Source organism: Oncorhynchus nerka, linkage group LG24 (genome assembly GCF_034236695.1).
Source record: "Oncorhynchus nerka isolate Pitt River linkage group LG24, Oner_Uvic_2.0, whole genome shotgun sequence".
NCBI classification, from domain to species: Eukaryota; Metazoa; Chordata; class Actinopteri; order Salmoniformes; family Salmonidae; genus Oncorhynchus; species Oncorhynchus nerka.
Genome location: NC_088419.1, coordinates 51,271,821 through 51,297,073, shown reverse-complemented (window position 1 = coordinate 51,297,073; position 25,253 = coordinate 51,271,821). Strand labels below are relative to the sequence as shown.

At 42.7% G+C, this 25,253-nt stretch overlaps 1 protein-coding gene across 1 annotated transcript in view; it reads left to right on the top strand.

Annotated features, from left to right (window-relative positions):
* Positions 1-25,253, top strand: part of fyco1a (FYVE and coiled-coil domain autophagy adaptor 1a) — a 60,267-nt gene that overhangs the window by 18,577 nt on the left and 16,437 nt on the right. Inside the window, 12 exon segments of the mRNA XM_029632078.2 lie at positions 1,365-1,490; positions 2,667-2,773; positions 3,379-3,522; positions 3,656-3,749; positions 3,946-6,172; positions 6,175-6,458; positions 6,654-6,746; positions 11,421-11,539; positions 11,830-11,997; positions 13,218-13,367; positions 15,100-15,329; positions 17,614-17,767. Coding sequence (XP_029487938.2) covers positions 1,365-1,490; positions 2,667-2,773; positions 3,379-3,522; positions 3,656-3,749; positions 3,946-6,172; positions 6,175-6,458; positions 6,654-6,746; positions 11,421-11,539; positions 11,830-11,997; positions 13,218-13,367; positions 15,100-15,329; positions 17,614-17,767 — 3,896 coding nt within the window.

Genomic DNA, 25,253 nt, shown 5'->3' with positions numbered 1-25,253 from the left:
CGGTCAGGTGGAAGTTGAAACTGGAGCAGCAGGCCAGCACGGCCAGGTGGACTGGGGACAGCAAGGAGTCATCATGTCAGGTAGTCCTGGGGCATGGTCCTAGGGCTCAGGTCCTCCGAGAGAGAGAAAGAAAGAGAGAAGGAGAGAATTAGAGAGTCCTTGGGTGGTGGATCTTTCTTGATACACATGGGAAACTGTTGAGTGTGAAAGACCCAGCAGCATTGCAGTTCTTGACACACTCAAACCGGTATGTCCGGCACCTTACTACCAAACCCTGTTCAAGGGCACTTAAATATTTTCTCTTGCCAATTCACCCTCTGCATGGCACACGTACACAACCCATGTCTCAAGACTTAAAAATCCTTCTGTAACTTCTCCCCTTCATCTACATTGATTGAAGCGGATTTAACAGGTGACATCAATAAGTGATCATAGCTTTCACCTGGATTTAATTTAATACATCTAGTCAATAGTAATTTTAGCAGCAGCATAGGTGTGAGGGGGAGCAGTAGTTGTGAGCCATTTAAGTCTTATGGCCAGGGGATAGAAGCTGTTTAGCAGTCTGTTGGTCCGAGCCATGATGCACCGGTACCATCTGCCCGGATGGGAACAAGGCCCTAGCACGCAATGACTACATCAAGCTTATGACTCTACAAACAGGTTGGATGCATTTGCGGTTAGTTTTGGTTTTGTTTCAGATTATTTGCTGCCCAATATAAATGAATGGTAAACCGTGTATTTTTTCATTTTGGAGTCACTTTTATTGTAAATAAGAGTAGAATATGTTTCTGAACACTTCTACATGAACGTGGATGCTGCCATGATTACGGACAATCCTGAATGAATCATGAATAATGATGAGTGAGAAAGTAACAGATGGGCAAAGATCATACCCCCAAGCCATGCTAACCTTCCCTGTTATTGGTAATGGAGAGAGGTTAACTTGGCGTATAATGTCTTTGGCGTATAACCTTTGACCCTCTAACTTTCTTACTCATCGTTATTCACAATTCATTCAGGATTATCCATAATCATGGTTGCATCAAAATAAATGTTGGTTTCTTGATTTTAGTTTGTTATTATTTGTGTACTTTTTTACTGCACTGTTAGGAGCTAGTAACACAATAATGTTGCTGCACCTATCTGCTAAACTGTGTACACATCCAATCAACTTTGATTTGATTTAGGGGTGGTTTCCCAGACACAGATTAAGTCTAGTCCTAGACTAAAAATCTAATCTGTCTCCAGAAGAATCCAAGTCAAATCAAGGCCAACCTGCTATGTTCACCAATATGGCATTGTTCACATCGCTAAACAGTATGTCATGTAAGATTTATTGCCAACACGTCATCTACACTATTCAGTTTGACCAGAAGGAGAAGACAACATTTCTTGGCACCAGAAAAGACTACTGGGATTATTTCAGCGACTGTCTGGCCAAGATCAAAGGTGCCAACGATGGTATCCGCTTTGTCAAATCCATCCCAGAGGTATGGAGATCTGCACTTTTAAAAGTCAGTAATAAGGATTGTCAACTGTTGATACACAACGTTTAGTAGTAATTCATATGTAATGTTGTTGTATCTTCAGAGGTTTTTTTGACACCATTTTATGGGTCCCAGCAAACACAGTCACCATTTCTGTGTAACCTCTATCTGAAGTTATGTATAATATTACAGTTTTGGGTCTTTTAATGTTTGTTTGTTTTTTACCTAATGTGAAATAATGAAGGAACAAATATACTTGATCTACAAATGATGTACCAAATCCACTCAGACACATATTTCACAACAGTGATTGAAGGGATTGAAATCGACCTGATCGCTAATACTCCTGACATTGCAACTGTCATGGATTGCTTAATTAACGTATATGCATTCAGTTCTCTGTCTCGCTGATAACTAGGTAACTGCCAAAATAAAGGAAACACTTGAGTAATTGAGCGATTTTTAAAAAGTATATTGAAAGCAGGTTCTTCCACACAGGTGTGGTTCCTGATTTAATTAAGCAATTAACATCCCATCATGCGTAGCGTCATGTATAAAAATGCCCAGTTACCTATTTTTTGGGCTATCATGGCTAGAAGAAGGGATCAGTGACTTTGAAAAAGGTGTCTCAAAGGAGCATATGGGGTTAAAGTGTGTGTGTGTCTGTGTGACAGTCACCAGATCTCAACCCAATTGAACCCTTATGTTTTCCACCACCATCAACAAAACACTAAATTATGGAATTTCTTGTGGAAGAATGGTGTCTCATCCCTCCAATAGAGTTGCAGAGACTTGTAGAATCTATGCCAATTTGCATTGAACCTGTTCTGGCGGCTCGTGGTGGCCCAACACCCTATTAAGATACTTTATGTTGGTGTTTCCTTTATTTTGGCACTTACCTGTTGTTATAAGTACATGGGGGAATTTGGCATGCCATGAAACACAAATACTCTTTGTAAGCAGGATCTACACAACAGATGTTGCTGAATATGGATGAATTATAAACCACTTTTGAGGAATTAAAATGTCTGACAAACGTTGATTTGAACTATTCTTTTAACGGACATGTTCAGGAAGCACATATGCTCATTCTAGGCCTCATTGGTGCTGCAGCTGAACAGCTATCACATATATTTGCTGTACAACACTGTGAATATGTTATTTACTTCCCCCTTCCAGCTGAAGACATCTCTGGGGAAGGGCAGGGCTTTCATTCGCTACTCCCTGGTGCACCAACGACTGGCCGACACTCTGCAGCAGTGTCTGATGAACCAAAGGGTAACCAGGTAAAATTCAACCCGGCACAGGATTTACAGAGGTCATGGGTTAAAAACCCTTAGGCAAAGAGAGGTTCATCTCTCAAATACGTATCACACGTGGGAATGGCAAAGTGAGCAGAAGATCTCAAACCTGACACCACTTCTGGAACAGTTTTAGGGGTTGAACATGGATGCGTAGGGTCAAATTTGTGGAACATAATCATGTTTGGCTAAATTAAGGGACTGTTAGCATTTTGGTTGAAGTGACACTTCATTAGACATAGACTACTGTTCTGAGATTTGGACTGATCTGACGGTAAATTCATTGTTTCGAGTAAACATCATTTCCTTTAATTTCTCTTTCCTTGTAGGGTTTTACTTCTATAAATGTATTTCTCTGTTCCTCTGTTCCTTCGTAAAGTGTCGTGTCTGTGTGCTCGATGTACTTGTGAAATGTATCTGTGTGTTTACAAAAGGGATGTTCATTTTTCATATATGCACTGTACTTTTTGTGAGGGTCAAGGTAATTGGATATAACCAACAGGCTAAGTATATTAGTGAAGGTATTTCTATGTGAATGTGTGTATTTCTCCTTTCATTCTATCAATAGGCTTATCTTCTTCTCTGTGCAGTGACTGGTACTATACTCGCAGCCCCTTGCTGAAATCTCACCTCGGCGTTGACATCATAAGTCACCTGTATGAGCTCAACGAGGTCCAGTTTGACGTGGCCTCCAGGGGTCATGACCTTGACTCGTCTTGGCCCACCTTCGCAAGGTAACCAATCACAAAGACAGAGTGGTTTATAATACATCCCATTCTCCAGGTGCTGTGTATTGGATTGAGGAATTGATGTAGATTAAAACGATACTTGGTGATGTCACCTCATCACGTGTTTTCTGAACTCCAGGAGGACACTGGGCATGCCCAACTCACCTGGCCACATGTGGAAACCACCCAGTCGCAGCTCTAGCATTAACAGTCTGGCCAGCACCTACTCACAGGTACTGACACAGCCACCTTCCTCCTCAAAGCTTTTATTCTGCTGGCACTATTATGAACTGGTCATATCTTAACATATCATATTGCTAGTCATATTGCTCAGATTATACCATAATGAAACATAAAACCATAAACTGAGTGGTGTCATCTGCACTCAATCGAATACTCTCTTTCCCCAACCACCCTAAACCACCGCAGCAGGCTCATGAGTTCCTTGGCAGCCCTGACAATGGCCCAAGCATGCTGAGCGAGTTGAACGAGTTGTTGCCTTCCAGCGTAGAGGTGAGTATGTTGGACGAGCTCCGCCTGGAGCTGGACCAGTCGGAGCTGAAGCAGCGGGAGCTCCTGGACAGGGTACAGCAGATGGGGGAGGAGGGTGCTGAGCTCAGACGTGTGGTGGTGGAGCTACAGAGGCAGCTGGACGTGTCGCTGACCGCCCAGGAGAAACAGCAGGGAATGCAAGGGACCCTGAAAGACCTGGAGGCACGGGAGGAGACCTTGTCCTGCGAGCTGGAATCCCTGAGGGCCGGGGAGAGGGCCAGGGAGATTGAAAATCGCCACCTTCAGGAGAAGCTGGCAGCCGCAGAGGGGAAGAACGTAGAACTAATGACCAAACTGGATGGGGTGTTGGATGAGAAGGGCCAGCAGGCGACTAGCTACTTTGACTCGGCACAGAAGATTCATGAGCTACTGGACAGACTGAAGGAGGCTGAGAGGGGGAAGATAGAGGCTCTGGCAGAGGGAGAGGATAGGAGGAGACAGACCGACAGGCTGGCAGATGAGCTAAGGGTCAAAGAGGTGGCAGAAAAGAAGGATGAGGCCAAGCTCGAGTCGCTGTCAAAATCCATTGCAGAGGGGAACGCTAAGTTTGCGGAGTGTGCAGAGGAGCAGCGTAATGCCATTGACAAGCTGAAGGGGGCATTGACTTTGAGAGAGAAGGAGGTCAACAACCTGCAGAGGCAGCTGCAGGACCTCCAGAGTGTTCTGGAAGAGATGGAGAGACAAGCAGAGGAGGCCAGAAACAGAGCAGAGGAGGAGAAAGAGGAGATCCAGGAAAGCATATGCAGTCTGAAAGAGGCCTTGGAGGTGGAACAACTCTACCTGAAGGAGCAGTTGAAGAGCAGAGAGGCGGAGCTGCTCTCCAGTATACAGAGGCTTCAGCACCTGGAGGTCCAGAGCCATAGCCTGACAACGGAGAGGGACATCCTGAGCGCCAACCTCTCCAAGCTGGAATCTAGCATCAGGGAGCAGGCCAATAAAATGGAAGAGTACAAGACTCAGTGCACCAACCTGATGGAGCTGAATGGGAAGTTGCTTGACACAGTGAAGAGGAATGAGGAGCTGAAGAAGGAGCTGGCAGAGAGCCGGGCAGCCCTGGAGGGCGAGGTGGCTGCTCTCAGGGCGTCTGACAAGCACCTGAGGGGCCAGCTGGAAGACGCCAAGGTAACAGTGGATGAGAAGGACAGGAAGTTGCGTGAGGAGAACCGGGCCTTGGACGAGAGTTTACAGAGGGCAGCCATGGCCGCTGCGGTCTCAAATGCCTCTACCAAACGGCTGGAGCAGGAGAACCAAGGCCTGAGGGAGGAGCAGGCTACGGTGAGGGCGGCGCTGAGCTCCATGCAGGAGGAACTGAAGTCCATCCACGGGCAGATCGGAGAGCTGGAGAAGAGCTTGGGGGCATCCCGCAGGAGCGAAGCCAGCCTGCAGGAGCAGCTCAAAGATCGGAAGGCCCAGCTAGAGAACAAGGAGAAGGGCTGTGCAGAGCTCCAGGCCAGGGTGGAGTCCCTGGAGGCCAGAGGAAGGACACTGGAAAAGGCTAAGGCAGATGCAGAAAATGCCTGTGCCAAAAAGACAAAGCTGATAGAGAGGGTCACCACTGAGAAACAGACGGTGGAGAGAACACAGCTACAGAGAAGCTCTGCCCAGGCCAAGGAGAGCCAGGAGGTAGCCGCCAAGCTGACTATGGTGGAGGGCCAACTGGAAGTGAACATGAAGGAGGTGTCCAGGTTCCAGGCAGAAGTGATGGATTTGAGACTGCAGCTGAAGACCTCTGGGGAGGACAGGATGAGGAGCCAGGCCCAGCTGGAGGTGATGGAGGCCCAGAAAGACGCACTCAGGACCCTAACAGAGCAGCTCAAAGCCCAGACCGAGGCACTTAACCAGAGGCACGTGGCCGAGCTCCTGCAGTGCAAAGAGAGGGAAGAGGCTCTGAGCAGGGAGCGTGACCAGGAGGCAGCCACCCGGTCCGAGTCGGCTGCCGCAGAGGCCTCCGCCAGGGGAGAGCTGGCTACGCTAAAGGCCCAAAATGAGAGGCTGGCCATGGAGAATGCTGAGATACGTGAAGGCCTCCACCGGGCCAATACAGAGATGGCAGAGCTTGGGATGACTATCTGTAGACTGACTGCAGAAAGGGAGGAGGCCAAGGAAGGCTGGGCGGGGAGGCAGACAGGATAGGGGAACTGGAGGAGAGAACTTCCGGGGAGGTGGAGCGGCTGGAGGCCTGCATGGCTGCCATGCGCCAGGAGAACACCGGCCTAAGAGAGGAACTGAGGATGACAGAGAACCTTCCGGGAGCCATGCTGGAGCTGCAGGACAAGCTGGAGAAGGCAGAGGGCCAGGTGAGGAGCCTCCAGGACACCAGTCTGGAGGAGATGGAGGCGGTCAAGTTCCAGATGAGCTCCGAGAGCATGAATCATCAGAACCAGATCAAGGTGAGTTTAGCTGGATTTCTGTCAAAAGCCTGTGACGGGGGAAATTATTGTGATTAATTAGACAATGAATTACTATGTGTGAATCAGAACACATTTACCTCTTTATAAAACAGTGTGCTTTTGCTGTGCAGGAGCTGCAGAATTCTCCTCACTTTGGCACAATTTCAACACTTGTATGTTTTGCTCTCTATCCAGAGTCTGAAAGATGAGCTGGGGAAACTGAGGGTCCAGCTGCCTAAAGAGCAGGAGAAGGTGTCCAGTCTGGAGGCCAAAATCTTTGAGATAGAGGTCTGTATCTTCACCTCTTTCATTATTCACATATGACAGAGAACATTATAACAACTCTAATGCAATGGTAAATCTTAGCGCTGGCTGTAGCGTTATAGGTTGGGGGGGTCCTAAATATTTTTTGCTATTTTCACAACCAGAATTATGGGCACAAAAGTTGGCGGTGGCGTGAAAGGGCTGGATTTGGATGAATAAACAGGTTGTGTGTGTGTGTTGAGGCTTCTCCCCTCTCTGGCCAATCAGAATGTGCTCCATGGCTAAATATGTGGTTGCTTCAAGTTGTGTATTTACGGTATTTTATGTATTGCATTGTCATCAACTCCAATTAGAATGTTAGTCCGTTATAGCTTAGTTTATTAAATTCACTAGAATATTGATAAGACCTGAAAAGACACTATAATTTTATTCATATTCTAATAAAAACGAAACAACAACTTGTTCTAAATATGCTATGTCTAACTACAGTTACTGGCACCATAATTACTCCCCAAAGGCATATAATACAGACCAGGCAACTTAGACTATGGAAGGTTTTACACACATCCAAACTTTTCACAGGAGCTGGATAAAGAACCAATATAAAGAGAAAGGGGGAATGTCCACTCTCCGTTATACTGCTCGCAAATGTAATGTTTTAATAAACATCATGGAACCATCTTATGGATCATATTTGCACTCCTCTGGAAATAGCAGACGAAATTGCATCGCATCCGAACCATGTACGTTCTCACCATAAACCCATGGACGGTGAATCTTTCTAATTAAGTTAGTTTTTTTGATCAAATTAAACGAAAAACTATTTTAAAAAATGTTTTAAACCAACAATATTTCTAAATAGGATCGGATCCGAAGCATGATATCATAAATAGCTTCTCTCGTTCCATGGCACTGTGTACACGTAGGCCTAAATGTCTTAACGCATAACATTCACACGTCTATACAAAATGCTAGGCTCCTGTCAATTGTATTGTTACCTTCAGTACGAGTTAAAAGACTGTTGATAATGGGATCTGATAAAGGGTGAGTCGGTCAAGGATCTGATAAAGGGTGAGTCGGTCAAGGATCGATGCAGACAAGGTGGTAGATTGTACGACATGCGACAGGTTTATTCAGAGTGAAGATATCTGGTACATCGTATATACGGGCCCCTCTGTTAGCTCATCAGAGACTAGCAGAAAGGAACCTTGCTAACAGTGAGTACAAGCTTCATATACACAACAGAAAGTAGGTTGATTTCTAGGAGATCGGATCTTCGGATTGGATCAGGCTGGGGTGTAGTCATCCGGCATTGGCTCTGTTGTCTGTCCGTCATCGTAGAATCCTGCCATGCCTGTTCTTGGTCGTCACACCATGTTCAGCAGAAAAGGAGATCTGGTGTGTGCGCTATCTTCAGTCACACAATGTTCGGCTGGGAGGGAGATTATGTGTGTGTGCTAGTTTGTCTCTAAGTCTAGGCTTTCTGCTGCTTTTTGGCTGCTTTTCCTTCACTCTGCGGTCCAACTCATCCCAAACCATCTCAATTGGGTTGAGGTCGGGTGATTTTGGCCAGGTCATCTGAAGGAGCACTCCATCACCCTCCTTCTTAGTCAAATAGCCCTTACACAGCCTGGAGTTGTGTTTTGGGTCATTGTCCTGTTGAAAAACAAATGATAGTCCCACTAAGCGCAAACCAGATGGGATGGCGTATTGCTGCAGAATGCTGTGGTAGCAATGCTGGTTGTCTGCCTTGAATTCTAAATGAATCACAGACCGTGTCATCAGCAAAGCACCATCACACATCCTCCTCCATGCTTCACGGTGGGAACCACACAAGGTGAGATCATCCATTCACCTACTCTGTGTCTCACAAAGACACATAGGTTAGAAACAAATCAAATCAAATTTATTTATATAGCCCTTCGTACATCAGCTGATATCTCAAAGTGCTGTACAGAAACCCAGCCTAAAACCCCAAACAGCAAGCAATGCAGGTGTAGAAGCACGGTGGCTAGGACAAAACTCCCTAGAAAGGCCAAAACCTAGGAAGAAAACTAGAGAGGAACCAGGCTATGTGGGGTGGCCAGTCCTCTTCTGGCTGTGCCGGGTGGAGATTATAACAGAACATGGCCAAGATGTTCAAATGTTCATAAATGACCAGCATGGTCCAATAATAATAAGGCAGAACAGTTGAAACTCGAGCAGCAGCACGGCCAGGTGGACTGGGGACAGCAAGGAGTCATCATGTCAGGTAGTCCTGAGGCATAGTCCAAGGGCTCAGGTCCTCAGAGAGAAAGAAAGAGAGAAAGAGAGAATTAGAGAGAGCACACTTAAATTCACACAGGACACCGAATAGGACAGGAGAAGTACTCCAGACATAACAAACTGACCCTAGCCCCCCGACACATAAACTACTGCAGCATAAATACTGGAGGCTGAGACAGGAGGGGTCAGGAAACACTGTGGCCCCATCCGAGGACACCCCCGGACAGGGCCAAACAGGAAGGATATAACCCCACCCACTTTGCCAAAGCACAGCCCCCACACCACTAACCAAAAATCTCAAATTTGGACTCATCAGACCAAAGGACAGATTACCACCGGTTTTATGTCCATTGCTCGTTTTTCTTGGCCCAAGCGCTTCTTGTTGTTGGTATCCTTTTAATAGTGGTTTCTTTGCAGCAGTTCGACCATGAAGGCCTGATTCACGCAGTCTCCTCTGAACAGTTGATGTTGAGATGTGTCTGTTACTTGAACTCTGTGAAGCATTTATTTTGGATGCAATCTGAGGTGCAGTTAACTCTAATGAACTTATCGTCTGCAGCAGAGGTAACTCTGGGACTTCCTTTCCTGTGGCGGTCCTCATGAGAGATAGTTTCATGTCGCTTGATGGTTTTGCGACTGCACTTGAAGAAACTTTAAAAGTTCTTGAAATTTTCCATATTGACTCACCTTCATGTCTTAAAGTAAAGATGGACTGTCATTTCTCTTCGCTTATTTGAGCTGTTATTGCCATAATATGGACTTGGTCTTTTACCAAATAGGGCTATCTTCTGTATACCACCCTACCTTGTCACAACACAAACTGATTGGCTCAAACGCATTAAGAATGAAAGAAATTCCACAAATTAACTGTTAACATGGCACACCTGTTAATTGAAATGCATCCCAGGTGACTACCTCATGAAGCTGGTTGAGAGAATGCCAAGATTGTGCAAAGCTGTCATCAAGGCAATGAGTTGCTACTTTGAAAAATCTAAAATATATTTGGATTTGTTTAACACTTTTGTTATTTCATGATTTCATATGTGTTATTTTATAGTTTTGTTGTCTTCACTATTATTCTACAATGTATAAAATAATAAAATAAAGAAAAACCCTGGAATGAGTAGGTGTGTCCAAACTTTTGACTGGTACTGTATGTGTGAGGCAGATTCTCCAAAAAATCTGCTTTTGATATGGCATTATAGGAGGACTGAATAGTTTGGAGGAGGATATCTTTTGCAATCGGACGAGGGTAGCTCTTTGAAAATGGGAATGGATAGCCTACTTGAACAAGAAAAATGCAGGTATGTGAATTGTGAATAATGAAAAAGCATGAGGACAAAAACCTCAAATGTTTCAAAGCACTCTGTTGACCATTTAAAACCTCTATATTCATAAGCTACTTTTAATATCGCAATGCCACTAAACCAGCCTTGATTAAGGGGAAGGTAGGCTATGCTGGTTTTTAAAATTAAATTAAATAGTTTTTTTATAAACACGATTCACTGTCACAAAAGACGCATCTCTCCTTCCATGGGCACTGTGCATCATGGCTGGATAGTCTGCGCTTCCTCTCTCAAAATCCATTCCATTATCAACTGCGTTACCGTTAACATGTGCTTTTTGTGGGTCTTAAAACTTCCCATTACTACGGCAACATCTCAAATATTGACACCCCTCCCACCTCGGCGCAAGCGATCTGTTGTTAGACAGGCAAATTACCGAACCTGGCGTTAGGGCTGTAAAATGCCAGTGCTGCAGTTTTTACACAACGAAATTGCAAACTAACGTGCGTTTGACATCGCGCCAGACGAAAAAATTAAACCACAGTCTTCAATCCCTTATCAAGATAGACCACTTTAGGATACACCGGCGCAGAACAACTGATTGGCTCAATGGCATGTCTGTTTAGCAGCTGACACTGGAATAGCGAAAAGAAAGAATCAGTAAGAGGAATTTGTGAAAGATCATATTGTGCGTAGAAGGAGAGAGTGGATGACAAATCCAGCCGTGGCACATTCATCTTGTCTGCCCTGGCAAAAGTTTTTATGTTTTCATTAGAGAGGCAGAGGAATGAATATGAGAAAGGGAAAAGGTAAAAATACAAAAGGGGGGCGAGAGGAGCAGGGCTTCACACACCTGACTGGGTTAATGAATACCCTGAAGATTAGATTAGCTCAGTGTTCATACGCTGAGGATGATAAAACTGAGGGCAGGGTGGTGTGAATCTCCTTCCTCTCCCGGCGTAGAGAGTCTGCCTGTACTATAATTCTTTGCTATGATTGAGTGAAGAATGAGAGAGTTAATTTACAAAGCATCGCTCCTCTGTAGACTTCTTAATCCTTTGTCTGTATTTAAAGGGGTCAGCAGTTCATCTGTTTACGAAAGCTTTTTTGGTAAAAAAAAACGAGTGTATGTTTATGTTTGATGAAGGGGGTGAATGAGGAGTACTCACGGCTGATTGGAGAGAAGGATGCTCAGGTCGCAAAGTCGGAAGCCGCTATTCGTCAGAGTGAGGGAGAGATTCAGCGACTGAGAGACTCTGTCACCAGGTATGACTATAATCCCCCTTCCATTTATATATTTTTTTAAATGAAAAGGCATTTCATTGATTTAAAATTGCCCACGGTTATCATAATTTTGACAATAACTAGACTAAATCATTATTCAAATAACAAAAATGTGACTTAATAATATTTTCGACTAAAATATAATTAAGGCTAGACTAATATTATATATATAGACTGGACAAGACAACTCTGAGTCAAAGATGTAATCGTACACGCTCCCTCTTCCATTCGCTTAATCCCTTTCACTCCCTTCTAATCGCTCCCCCATTTAGTGCCGAGGAGGCTCTCTTGGAGGTCCAGGCGGCACGTGAGGAGCTGAAGAAGAAATTGGAGCAGGCCGAGGTTGACAAGCATAGTCATTGCCTCAGGACGACAGCAGAGATCGACGACCTCTACCGAACCAAGAGCACCCTGGAGGAGCGCCTCATCGAACTAATCAAGTACGCCCTGGGCCTTCCACCCTCCTCTGCACCTGCCCCGAGCCATGGGAGGAAACAGAAAAGTGACAGCTGCACCTTTTGATCTGTAGAGGGGGAGGAGCTTTGTTTAGGAACTTGAAAGGGTGTTGATGACTTGTTTTCCCCCCTTTGTTTGGGCGATCAGATGGCATGTTATGTCTGGGTTCTGCCCTCTTAGCTGAGCCCTGGGGGAAGTGTGTGTTCTGAAGATGCTCTCCCTTAGCGAACACAGTTTGGGCCTTTGATATGCCATCTCACCACTGACAGCCTCATCTGATGAGAAGGAGGGAGGGAAAGGAAATAGATGGATGGTGGGAAAAGGGTATAAAAAGTGACACAGAGGAGGGTGACGAAGAAATAAGTTGTTTGGAGACCGACAGAAACCAATTTGGAATTCCAAATCAACCGGTAGGCACTTCTGTAGGTGTAAAACAATTGGTTAGGTGTATCCAATATACAGCTAAACGGGCAAGATGAAAGAACTACTGTACTGTATGGATTACACATATCCGATCTGTTGAAATCTACTGTACATAAAGTGCCTAGGAGTAGTCGATTTGAAATTCAGAAAGTCTATGATTTCAAGGAGAAAGAGAGTGCGAGGGGGATTTCAAGAGGGAGAAGAATGAAGAGAAAGCAACAGCTCTCTCTCTCTCTCTCTCTGTCTCAGCTATTCGCATAGCTCTCATCCCCAGTAGGGGATAAAACACAATTCCAGCTCCCCTGGGGTCTCCTTAAACCACTAGTGCTTTTATTTACCGTCTTCATTTACTCTTTCACTTTTTCCTATTCCTTACTGCTCATTGCCAGAAAGATGCACTCCAGAACAGGGGGTCATTGGAAAGTGCCGGTGGAATTAGATTATGACAATGTAAACAGAATAGCATGAGTAATGATTATGTGGTCCTCAAATACCCACAAACCATACAAATGTATGATTCACTCGTTACAAAGAAACCATGCCTGAATGAACCTAACTGAGCGGATAATTGCCATACTCTGTCACTCTCTGATGAACAGAGGGGAACAACCAGATTTGTATAACCCATGTTCTTTTTGGCAGCAGGTCCTGCGCTCTAACCCCCCACCTGTGTATGTGTGTGTGTACCCGTGTATGTTTGTGACCTTTTGGGTGCTTTGTACTTCGATGCTGGATCCAAACATTCAAAATGTATTCACAGTGTGTGTATGTGCTCCGGCAGGGATAAGGACATTCTGTGGCAGAAGTCCGATGCTCTGGAGTTTGAGCAGAAGCTGCGTGCAGAGGAACGCTGGTTGCAGGACAAGGAGGCCACCCACTGCCTGGGCTGTCAGGGCCATTTCACCTGGTGGCTACGCCGACACCACTGCAGGTGGGCACTGAGAGGGCACTGACTCACCAAATGGCCATATTACGTCATGTTACGGGAACCGTAGACAAGGTGTTAATTGCTATTAGAGAGTCGGTGACTTTAGAAATTGCTGACTCTTCTTTTTTTCTTATCGTGACTTTTTTTCTTAACAGACTACGGTCTGACTGGTAATGATTGAAAACATTGTGATACACCTATACACCAGTGGAGGCTCCTCATATGAGGAAGGGGAGGACCATCCTCCTCAGGGATTTTCAAACATTCAAAAAGTTATCCTTTTTTAGATAAAACTATGCTAAATATAATCACGTCACCAAATAATGTATTGATTAAAACATACTATTTTGCTAAGAAATGTCTACAGTAGCCTCAACAGCACTCTTTAGGGTAGCACCATGGTGTAGCTGGAGGACAGCTAGCTTCCGTCCACCTCTGGGTACATTGACTTCAATACAAATCTCACCCCCTTCCATAGACAAATACAGTAATTATGACAATTTCCGGTGGATGTCCTCCAACCTATCAGAGCTCTTGCAGCATGAACTGACATATTGTCCACCCAATCAATCAGAAAATGAATCTAGTATTGAAAGTATAAGATACAGCCTAGCTAGCACTGCAGTTTGATTGGGTGGACAAATTAATTTCTTTCAAAATGAAGGGCAAGCAAGCAAGAGAGAAAGATTACATTTTTTAACTTTCAGTTTCACTTAGCTAGCAAATGCAGCTAGCTACTTTACCCTACTCAAACAGAGGGATGCTATGACTATCCAACACAACACTGGAACTCTTCCAAGTCAAGGTAAGCTTTTGGTTTTTACAAATGTATTGCCACTGTAGCCCGCCGGTATAAGTACTAAACTGCTTACTGACTGTACACTGTAACGTTATTAGGTATGTTGACTATGACATTACTTTAGCTAATATGGTGACAACGATGTAGGCTGGACACATACTGCTGATGTGTTGTGCATTAATATCCATTAATGTCCACAAGCGACAAAGGGAAAATATGAGAGGAGGATATAGATGCGAGAAGGAATAAAACGTGGCTATTATGAAAGTGAACTGTATTTACGTGTGATCAGGGGTGTATTCATTCCACTGATTTTAAACGGGATAAACATACCTGAATTTGTCCAATAGAAACTCTCGTTTGCAACTATTGGACTAATTATCACACCCTTTATCAGCTAGATGCAGGCAAGAATGTGCAAGACGGTATTGAATGTGTCACTGTCTGTCCATGTGCCACTGTCTGTCACCTCAAATTCTTCTCTTGACCTGTGTGAACCTACATTGTAAACTTTCATTCCTAGGCTATGTTGTAGCAACCTCATGATGGGTATAGGGAAAATTAGAGTATCATGTAATAGCCTAAACCTATCTCTGTGAATGGAATATGAATGACAGTCATCCAATATGCTGTAATAGAAATAAGGCCATGCTGATAAAAATAAATTGTCCTCCCTCATCTTTAACGCCACTGACCGCCACTGTTATACACATTTGTAAACAGACCATTTTACATAGTGGTTACAATGGACAGAGGTGGTGAATCTGGCGATGTTGCCAGGATGGTTGATTGAGTATATTGGCTAATAATTCCAAGGTCTCAATTATATTGGACTTTCAGGCAATTCAGTATTTGAATTGGCATTTTAGTAATTTAACTCCTGTATTGAATGAATGTTCCACAGTGATACAATACTAGACTCTCTTATTGTTTCAGGCTGTGTGGACGCATCTTCTGCTACTACTGCAGTAACAACTTTGTGATGACCAAGCACAGTGGGAAAAAGGAGCGTTGCTGTAGGGAGTGTTACACCCAACATAGAGCCGTGGTGGAGAGGTTCACAGATGGTGAGCTGAGTCCCTCCGACACCCAGCTGCCTCCCCCCGTAATTGGGCCTCACTCACTCCCCAAACCAGCCCCCTACAAACCTACTCCCAGGGTTACAGGTGAGATATAGATGGTCTCACGTATGCCCACGCAAATACACATACACACTCCTAGTATGCGCACTAAAAAACCCACACATACAAATACATGCTCACACACACACACTTGCAAAGGCCTTTTTCAAACACTCAGTCGAAAGGGACACGTATTTAAGCAAACCCCCATTAGACAATTTGATTGAAAAACACAATTTGTCACAATTACTCTGGCCTTCTTTCAAGGTTGTGTAAAGTGGTTTTGTGTTGAATAGGGAAGTCATAACAGGTACTGAAACAAGAGCATCCTCTGTACCCTGTGGAATAAGAACAGAAACCTTCTGGAATTCCTAACCATTCTAGTGGTATACTTCCATTATCTTGTTCTAAGCAAAAGGGCGAGGGGTGGTAGGTGCCACCTCAATTCAATTGTCTTAATCTCCCTTCCGCTTTACTGCTTTCATTAACAAAAATGGCAAAAACCACAGCGGAGGTTGCTTGGCAAACATCTGCCTTGTTTTGTCACATTATTTTACTGGGAAGGGAAAATGTACGGCTACTACAGATTTCAAGTCTTCATATTCCTCAAAAGGTAAGTTCTGCTGTGGACGTTTATAGAACAGCCAAAGCCCAATGACGTGCGTCGTCATCACACATACAAAACCTGACAGATGGGATAAGATAAGAAGTTCAAAGAGAGGCTAGTAAAAACATCAAGCGATACTATATGATTAGAAAGGTTAAAACATTATGGGAAACATCACAGCACAATTGAAAAATATATGGCCCATGGAAACCAAACGAGGGGGGTCTGTGGTGATAGGTGGGATGGGCTGAGAGTGGCTGAGGGGGTGGGATTAAAGAGCTTATGTTTGGTAATGTGTTATTGTTATGTGACTGCTTTATATAAAAGTACCATGTGTGTAAAGCGTGTATGCAAAATGTCTATGTAAAATGTGTATGTAAAATGTTTGTACAGTACCAGTCAAAAGTTTGGACACACCTACACATTCAATGGTTTTTCCTTATTTCTACTATTTTCCACATTGTAGAATAATAGTGAAGAAGAAATCAAAACTAGGAACTCACACATATGGAATCATGTCGTAACCAAAAGAGTGTTAAACAAATAAAAATATATTTTAGATTTTAGATTCTTCAAAGTAACCACCCGTTGCCTTGATGACAGCTTTGCACACTCTTAGCGTTCTCTCAACCAGCTTCACCTGGAATGCTTTTCCAACAGTCTTGAAGGAGTTCCCACATATGCTGAGCACTTGTTGGTTGCTTTTCCTTCACTCTGTGATCCAACTCATCCCTAACTATCTCAATTGGGTTGATGTTGGGTAATTGTGGTGCAATTGTGGCTGCAATTTCTGAGGCTGGTAACTCTAATGAACTTATTCTCTACAGCAGAGGTAACTGTGGGTCTTCCATTCCTGTGGTGGTCCTCATGAGAGCCAGTTTCATCATAGCGCTTGATGGTTTTTGCGACTGCACTTGAAGAAACTTTAAAAGTTCTTGAAATTTTCCATATTGACTGACCTTCATGTCTTAAAGTAATGGTGGAGTTTAATTTCACTGCTTATTTTAGCTGTTCTTGCCATAATATGGACCTGGTCTTTTACCAAATAGGACTATCTTCGCTATACCACCGCTACCTTGTCACAACACACACTGATTGGCTCAAACGGATTAAGAAGGAAAGAAATTCCTTAAATTAACTTTTCAACAAGTCACACCTGTTAATTGAAATGCATTCCAGGTGACGACTTCATAAAGCTGGTTGAAAGAATGCCAAGAGTGTGCAAAGCTGTCATCAAGGCAAAGGGTTATTTTACACTTTTTTGGTTACTACGTGATTCCATAAGTGGTATTTCATAGTTTTGATGTCTTTGCTATTATTCTACAATGTAGTACAAATAAAGAAACACCCTGGAATGAGCAGGTGTGTCCAAACTTTTGACTGGACCTGTATGTGTAGCAGAAAAGCTGAAAAAAATGTATATATATATATATTTGTCCTCCGAAGGTGGATAGGTTAATAAATATATATATATTTTTTTTTTGTAAAAGAACATCAAGACAAAAGCCTTGGTGATCACAATTTGCTGTACATAAAAACATAATGTGATCTCTATGGCTTTTCTATGTGTAAAACATGTATGACTGTCTGGGATAGAATTGGGTATAGGTGTGACTTCTTGCTCCTGTTATGTCTTTAGACAGCTCTTATAAACACTCTATGCATACATACAGGCTAGTGTTACAAGTACATGACTGGTTTGACCACCTGTTTCCTGTGCAGTGTCGGACCCCAGCACCAAGACTGATGACGGGGCCTATGACATCATCACAGAGGAGGATGCGAACGGTATCTATGACACTGACTCGCTGTCCCTAACCACAGGGGATTCACTGGAGGGGGAGCAGGACACACGGCCACTGGGGGCGCTAGAAATGTGAGTGCAACCAGACATGGACAGATACCTAGCCAAATAAACACACACACACGTGTACACACACACACACATGCGCCTATACACAAACGTGGGTACACACACACACAGCATTCCAAGTGCACAGTCATGACAAACTCTTGAGTTATGACAAGCTCTCTCTCAAAGAGTCATGAAAAACTCTCAAATCTCTCAAAGACGTGCGCTCATTTCATGACAAAAAGTTCAGTCCTTTAGGAGGACTCTGAGCAAAAAGCACTTGATTTCCAGTGGCATGCAGTGAACGGGCTCGTACCACAGAATTCCTTCAAAGTAAGACTTTATTCACAGCAAATATATCTTTATTTTTCAATATTAAGAATTCCAACGGTATTGGCATAAAACGTCTTATGGGCAGGTGGGACGGTAGCGTCCCACCTGGCCAACATCTGTTGAAATTGCAGAGCGCGAAATTCAAACTAAAGAATTATAAATATTTAACTTTCATAAAATCACAAGTGTAATACATCAAAATAAAGTTTACCTTCTTGTTAATGATGATCTTGCTAGTGTGATCAGAGTGATTGTCCGTGAGGAAATATCCTCCACTCACATCACCAAGCTGAGCCCAGTCAACAACACAGTAGTGAAACTTCAAACCACGGTCATCAATTGAGACTAAAAGGAAAAAGATCTCAAGGTTTCAGCTACCGCCCTACACACCTGGCTGGAAATGGTGGAGAAGAACTATGACACATTGCTAGTTGCAAATAAGCTGCTGGAAGAAAAGACACAGGTGCTGGGAAACCACGGCAGGAAATGTAATTTGAGAATAATCGGATTGGATCACGGAATCCAAAGATGGTTAACCAACAGCCTATGTAAGCACAGATCTACAGAAACAGCGAGCTACCTACAACCAGGTGAGAGGACTACTGCGTGAAACTAACCTGAGGTACAGCGTGGTTCACCCGGCGAAGCATCAACAACAAGACCCACGCAAGCCTCGGAAGCAATGGAAGTCAAACCAATGCTGGATTCCTCCCCCGACCATAATCTACTCGGCCTCACAGGCTTTCTGACCCCCCTCCCCTTTCTGTATTATTTATTTTGCGTTCAACTCCCGTCTGTCTTTGTGTGGGTGTTCAACCCACTTACTTTTTTACACCCTCTTGACCCTCTTAGACGGGACCCACGAATAGAATGTCCCAGAGGGAACTGAACAGCAATGAGCAAATTACTGTTCAAATTAGGATCTGTTGAATGCTTCATATTTGTCCCTATTAAATAGTGACTGTACCAACATTATTTGGTTTCACGCTTATGAGTTTTTATTTCACGTTAATGATTTCATGTGGTTTATTATCCCCCCCTCCCTTTCTAGTCCAGTAGAATGTATTTGGTATTTAGATTATGGGACTATAATAGAGGGAGCTCTGTGGATGGGCTATTTGTTCCTGTCATGCCAGAGCCCTGCAACTGGATGCATCGTTGTTGGAGTCTACAAGAAAGGGATGTTGTAAATATTACGAATATAACACAGCTGTAATGTAATCATGAATATTCCCTTTTTGGTGGGTGGGTAGGGGAGGGAAAGGGGGGGGTTTATATGAGTTGCGACCTGGGGAGACTCCTGGCAAATGTGTTTAAATTATTTTTATTTTTTTACATATTCTGTGCTGGTTACTGAATACACATCTATTTACTTTTTAAGTTATCAGTGATTTCTTGGAATTTACAGGGCATGAATGAACAAAGAAAATGTATTACTACAGTTGTTTTGATATTATCAATAGGAAGTGGTAGACATTCCCATGCTCTAGGAAACTCATAATAATGATGGATGATATAAGCAAAATAGAAAACAACAACTTCAAGGTGGCTGCCTCCTCTACTGCTAATAATTAAACAAAAGCAGTAAGGGACAGATCAAAATGAATGGGGAGGGCTCCCCCATAGAATTAACAAAAAATAATGTTTACGACTACAAATAGCAATAACTGTAGCGACCCTGTGTTTATCAACTTTGCCACTTCAGCATGCTTTGGTGGCACAGACGATGCCACACAGGGCTACGGACCAGAAGTTTGACGGTTCGCCGACGAGGTCCCTCTCCCTGCCTGTTTAATTACACTACGACCAGAGCCGGCTGCAGACAATTGTCAGCTAGGTAGAAATAGGATTTTCTACATTTTGATGCCATATTTATAATTATATAAAATATACGCAATGAGTTTTCCACCAACAGGTGTCTGTGCCAATGCACCACACAACCAATCGACAAAGCATAACGACTTCGGAAACTTGCGTTTTCAACATCACAAACATCTTGACAAACAGAAAGCCTCATAAAAAGCATGAGCTGGCGCACACCCAGAGAAAATGATTTAGTGTAGAGGTGCTGACTAACGGTGAATAAACTGTAAGCTATAGAAACAAAGGGAGTTGCACACTCCATATATAGAACTTCCCAGTCATTTATTGGGTAAAAAAACACCAACGTTTCGGCATCACTGTGCCTACTTCAGGGTCATTTCATGAATGCTTGAACTCGTTTATGTCGACATGGTGTGTGTCGTAATTGCTAGGTTGTGTCATGGTTCCTTCTGGCACCAGAGGGCGACAGAGGCCGTCCTAGAGACTTTTATTGGACTTATTCTTATTGTCTTATTTCATGATTGTGTCCCTGTTTTAAAAGAGGTGTGTCTTCTGTGGTCCTTTGCAGATGCTTGAATTGTTTATCGTGTGCGTTCCTTTCCTGAGTGAGTTTGAGACTTAGTGTTTGTTCTTTCAAGTATACAGTGATCTTGCGGCTACCGTATATCAGTCAAATATTATGTTTATACTTAAGCACGGATTCCTCGTCTGGTCTCTTCTCTGCGCCTGGGTCCAACCTAACCACGTCACAGGTTGAGCAGAATGAATTGAGCAAAACTGTTAAGACAATAGCCCACAGCATATTGAATATTTGATGCCATTGTTATCATTAGCATCTACATACATTACTGTTTCATTTCATCTATGGAATTAACAAAATTTCTGCATAAATTGGTGATAAAAGTTGATCTGATCTTAATCTAAGTCACAACAATAGACAAACACAGACAAACAACCCCGTTCTGCTAGCGGAACCCCTCGCCAACAGCCAATGAAATTTTAGGGCACCAAATTCAATCAACAGAAATCTCATAATTCACATTTCTCAAACATACAAGTATTAGACACCATTTTAAAGATAGAATCGTTAATCCAACCACTGTGTACTATTTCAAAAAAGCTTTTCGGCGAAAGCAGAACATATCATAATGTTAGTTCAGCAACTAGCATATAGCGATTTTCCAACCAAAGAGAGGAGTCACAACAAGCAGAAATAGAGATAAAATGAATCACTAAACTTTGATATTCTTCATCAGATGACACTCCCGGGACAACATGTTACACAATATATGTATGTTTTGTTCGATCAAGTTCATATTTATATCCAAAAACCTCTGTTTACATTTGGCTTTGCCTTCAAAACATCCCGTGAATTTGCACAGAGCCACGTCAATTTACAGAAATACTCATGATAAACGATACAAGTGTTATTCACAGAATTAAATATATACTGTGTCAGATTTTAAAAAAGCAAACCATGCAATAATCTGAGTACGGTGCTCAGAGACCAACACAACCCAAAAAGATATCCGCCATGTTGGAGTCATCAGAAGTCAGAAATAGCATTATAAATATTTACTTACCTTTGATGATCTTCATCAGAATGCACTCCCAGGAATCCCAGTTCCACAATAAATGTTTGATTTGTTCCATGAAGTCCATCATTTATGTCCAAATAACTCCCTTTGGTTCGCGCGTTCACTTACGACGCGCGGGCAGGTCCGGGCAAAGTTTAGATGAAAAGTCATATTACAGTTCGTAGAAACATGTCAAACGAAGTATAGAATCAATCTTTAGAATGTTTTTATCATAAATCTTCAATAATGTTCCAACCGGAGAATTCCTTTGTCTGTAGAAAAGCAATGGAACGCGAGGTAACTTTCACATGAACGCGTCACGAGCTCAGACCTCTGACTCATTCCCCTCTCATCCGGCCCCACCTCACAGTAGAAGCATCAAACAAGGTTCTAAAGACTGTTGACATCTAGTGGAAGCCTTAGGAAGTGCAAAATGACCCCACAGACACTGTGTATTCGACAGGCCAAAAGTTGAAAAACTACAAACCTTAGATTTCCCACTTCCTGGTTGGATTTTTCACAGGATTTCGCCTGCCATATGAGTTATTTTATAGTCACAGACATCATTCAAACATTTTTAGAAACTTCAGAGTGTTTTCTATCCAAATCTACTAATAATATGCATATATTAGCAACTGGGACTGAGTAGCAGGCAGTTTACTCTGGGCACGCTTTTCATCCAAACGTGAAAATGCTGCCCCCTAACCCAAACAGGTTAAACTAATAACACACAAACAAGTATATGTTTTCATGTCTTTATTGAACACACCGTGTAAATATTCACAGTGCAGGGTGGAAGAAGTCTGTGAACCCTTGGATTTAACCTCTTGAAACTAGGGGGCACTTTTTTTTTTTTTTTTTTGAAAAATAACGTTCCCAAAGTAAACAACCTATTTTTCAGGACCGGAAAATAGAATATGCATATAATTGACAGCTTAGGATAGAAAACACTCTAAAGTTTCCAAAACTGTAAAAATATTGTCTGTGAGTATAACAGAACTGATTTTGGAGGTGAAAGCCTGAAAAAAATCCAATCAGGAACGCAGCGGTTTCTAAATAAGAGTCCCTTCCTATGCGTCCCTATTGAGCAGCGAATGGGATATCAACGAGATTCCTTTTTCTATGGCTTCCTTAATGTGTCTAGTGTCACAAGACATCGTTTCAGGCTTTTATTTTGAAAAATGAGCGTGAATGACAACATTGCGTCAGTGGTCGGCTGGTGTCTCTCATAGTGATTTGTGCGCAATAGACAAATGCGTCCATTGTTTCTGTCGCTCCTACTAAGAATCCAACTGTCCCGGTTGATATATTATCGAATAGATATTTGAAAAACACCTTGAGGATTGATTCTAAACAACGTTTGCCATGTTTCTGTCGATGTTATGGATCTAATTTGTCGTGACCGCAATTCCCGATCGATTTCTCAGCCAAACGTGAAGAACAAACGGAGCTATTTCGGCTACAAAAATAATCTTTATGGAAAAAAGGAACATTTAATATCTAACTGGGAGTCTCGTGAGTGAAAACATCTGAAGCTCATCAAAGGTAAACGATTTAATTTGATTGCTTTTCTGATTTTCGTGACCAAGTTGCCTGCTGCTAGCTAGGCATAATGCTATGCTAGGCTATCGATAAACTTACACAAATGCTTGTCTTGCTTTGGCTGTAAAGCATAATTTCAAAATCTGAGATGACAGGGTGAGCTGTGTTTCAATATATTTCACTTGTGATTTCATGAATATGAATATTTTCTAGTAAGATTTTTTGTCAGTTGCGTTATGCTAATTAGTGTCAGTTGATGACAATTCTCCCGGATCCGGGATGGGTAGTTCCAAGATTAACTACTCATATAGAAAATGTAGTCTGTCAGGTACTCAGCAGGATGGTCTGATTTCTCTATTATTAATAACTGGTGGACCCTCCTTTGGCAGCAATAACCTCATGCAAATGTTTGGACCATTCCTCTTTACAAAACTGAAATATTCTTGGGATGTCTGGTGTGAACTGCTCTCGAGGTCATGCCTTCTTCTGAAACGATGTGTGCATTGCTTGCTGTTTGGGGTTTTAGGCTGAGTTTCTGTACAGCACTTTGAGATATCAGCTGATGTACGAAGGGCTATATAAATACATTTGATTTGATTTGCAATAGCACTACAGAAACATCCTTCTTCAGACATCCACACACAGGTCGAAAAATCCCTGTTAGTGGTATCATCTCATGCAAGACAAAGGGAGTAATCTATCTCATCACCTGTACATGTGGGAAAGCCTATGTAGGGCAAACGAAAAGACAATTAAAACAACGCATAGCTGAACACCGCAGCTCAATCAGGTGTAAGAACATTGACTATCCAGTAGCAGCTCACTTTGTTGAAGCTAACCATCCCATCTCCTCCCTCAAATACACAGGCATTGAGCATGTTGCTCTACCAAGGAGAGGAGGTAGCATGGAGATCCTACTACCTCAGAGGGAGGTCTACAGGATATCCTGTTTAAAAACACTGACCCCTAGTGGTCAGAATATTGACTTTGATCTCAGGCCATTCTTATGACCAATTATATTGGACAGGTCTTGTAAATGAATGTATTCTTTCCACAGTTTATCAGAGTACACCCAATATGTTGCCCCTGTTGATGATGCTTATAACGCATTATGGTCGAACCAAAATATTATAAATGTAAGAAAATAAAAATTGAAATATTTAAATATAGTGGCAGGAAAAAGTATGTGAACCCTTTGGAATTACCTGGATTTCTGCATAAATTGGTCATAACATTTGATCTGACCTTCATCTAAGTCACAACAATAGACAAACACTGTGTGCTTAAACTAATAACACACACATTATTGTCTATTTCTTGTCGAAATTGAATAGATAATTTATACATTCACAGTGTAGGTTGGAAAAAGTATGTGAACCCCGAGGCTAATGACTTCTCCAAAAGCTAATTGGAGTTAAGAGTCTGCTAAACTGGAGTCCAATCAATGAGACGAGATTGGAGATGTTGGATAGGGCTGCCCAGCCCTGTAAAAAAACACTCACAAAATTTGAGTTTGCTATTCACAAGAAGCTGGAAAGGGTCACAAAAGTATCTCTAAAAGCCTCGATGTGCATCAATCCACAGTAAGACAAATTGTCAATAAATGGAAAGTTCAGCACTGGTGCTACTCTCCCTAGGAGTGGCCGTAAGGGAAAGAAGACTGCAAGAGCACAGCGCAGAATGCTCATCGTAGTTCCCATTTGGAATGGGTGTCAAGAGTGTCTGAGTGGGCTCAGGGGGCGGGTCAGATCTCACCAATCTATCCATAATATTGTGACCACACTTATAGATCACCAGTGGGGGCTCCTTGAAGAGGTATGCCAGTGCTTTTTCAGGATTGCTTTAGTTTTCTCTGAACACTTGGTGTACTTAGTGCAAAACACTGTTTCGTTGTTTTTCTTCTTTGGTTTAGTTTTTAGCAAATCCTCTCTTGGTTTTTGAGATGTTTTCATCATTGCAGTATTAAGAGTTTTGTCCTTGTAGACTTTCTTTTTTAATTTATCTGTCATTTTCTTAACATTGCTGTCAAAATCTGACTGGTGGCCACATATTTGTTTAACCCTGCATAACTGGCTATATGGTTGACCATTCCTGAGGGAAAGAGGATGCATACTATCTGCACGTAGCAGATAGTATTGCTGTCTATGGGCTTTGTGTATAAGTCTGTATGTAATGCATCATTCTCTTTGGTCCATATGTTCAGGTAATTTATTTTTCTCTCATCAATCTGCATG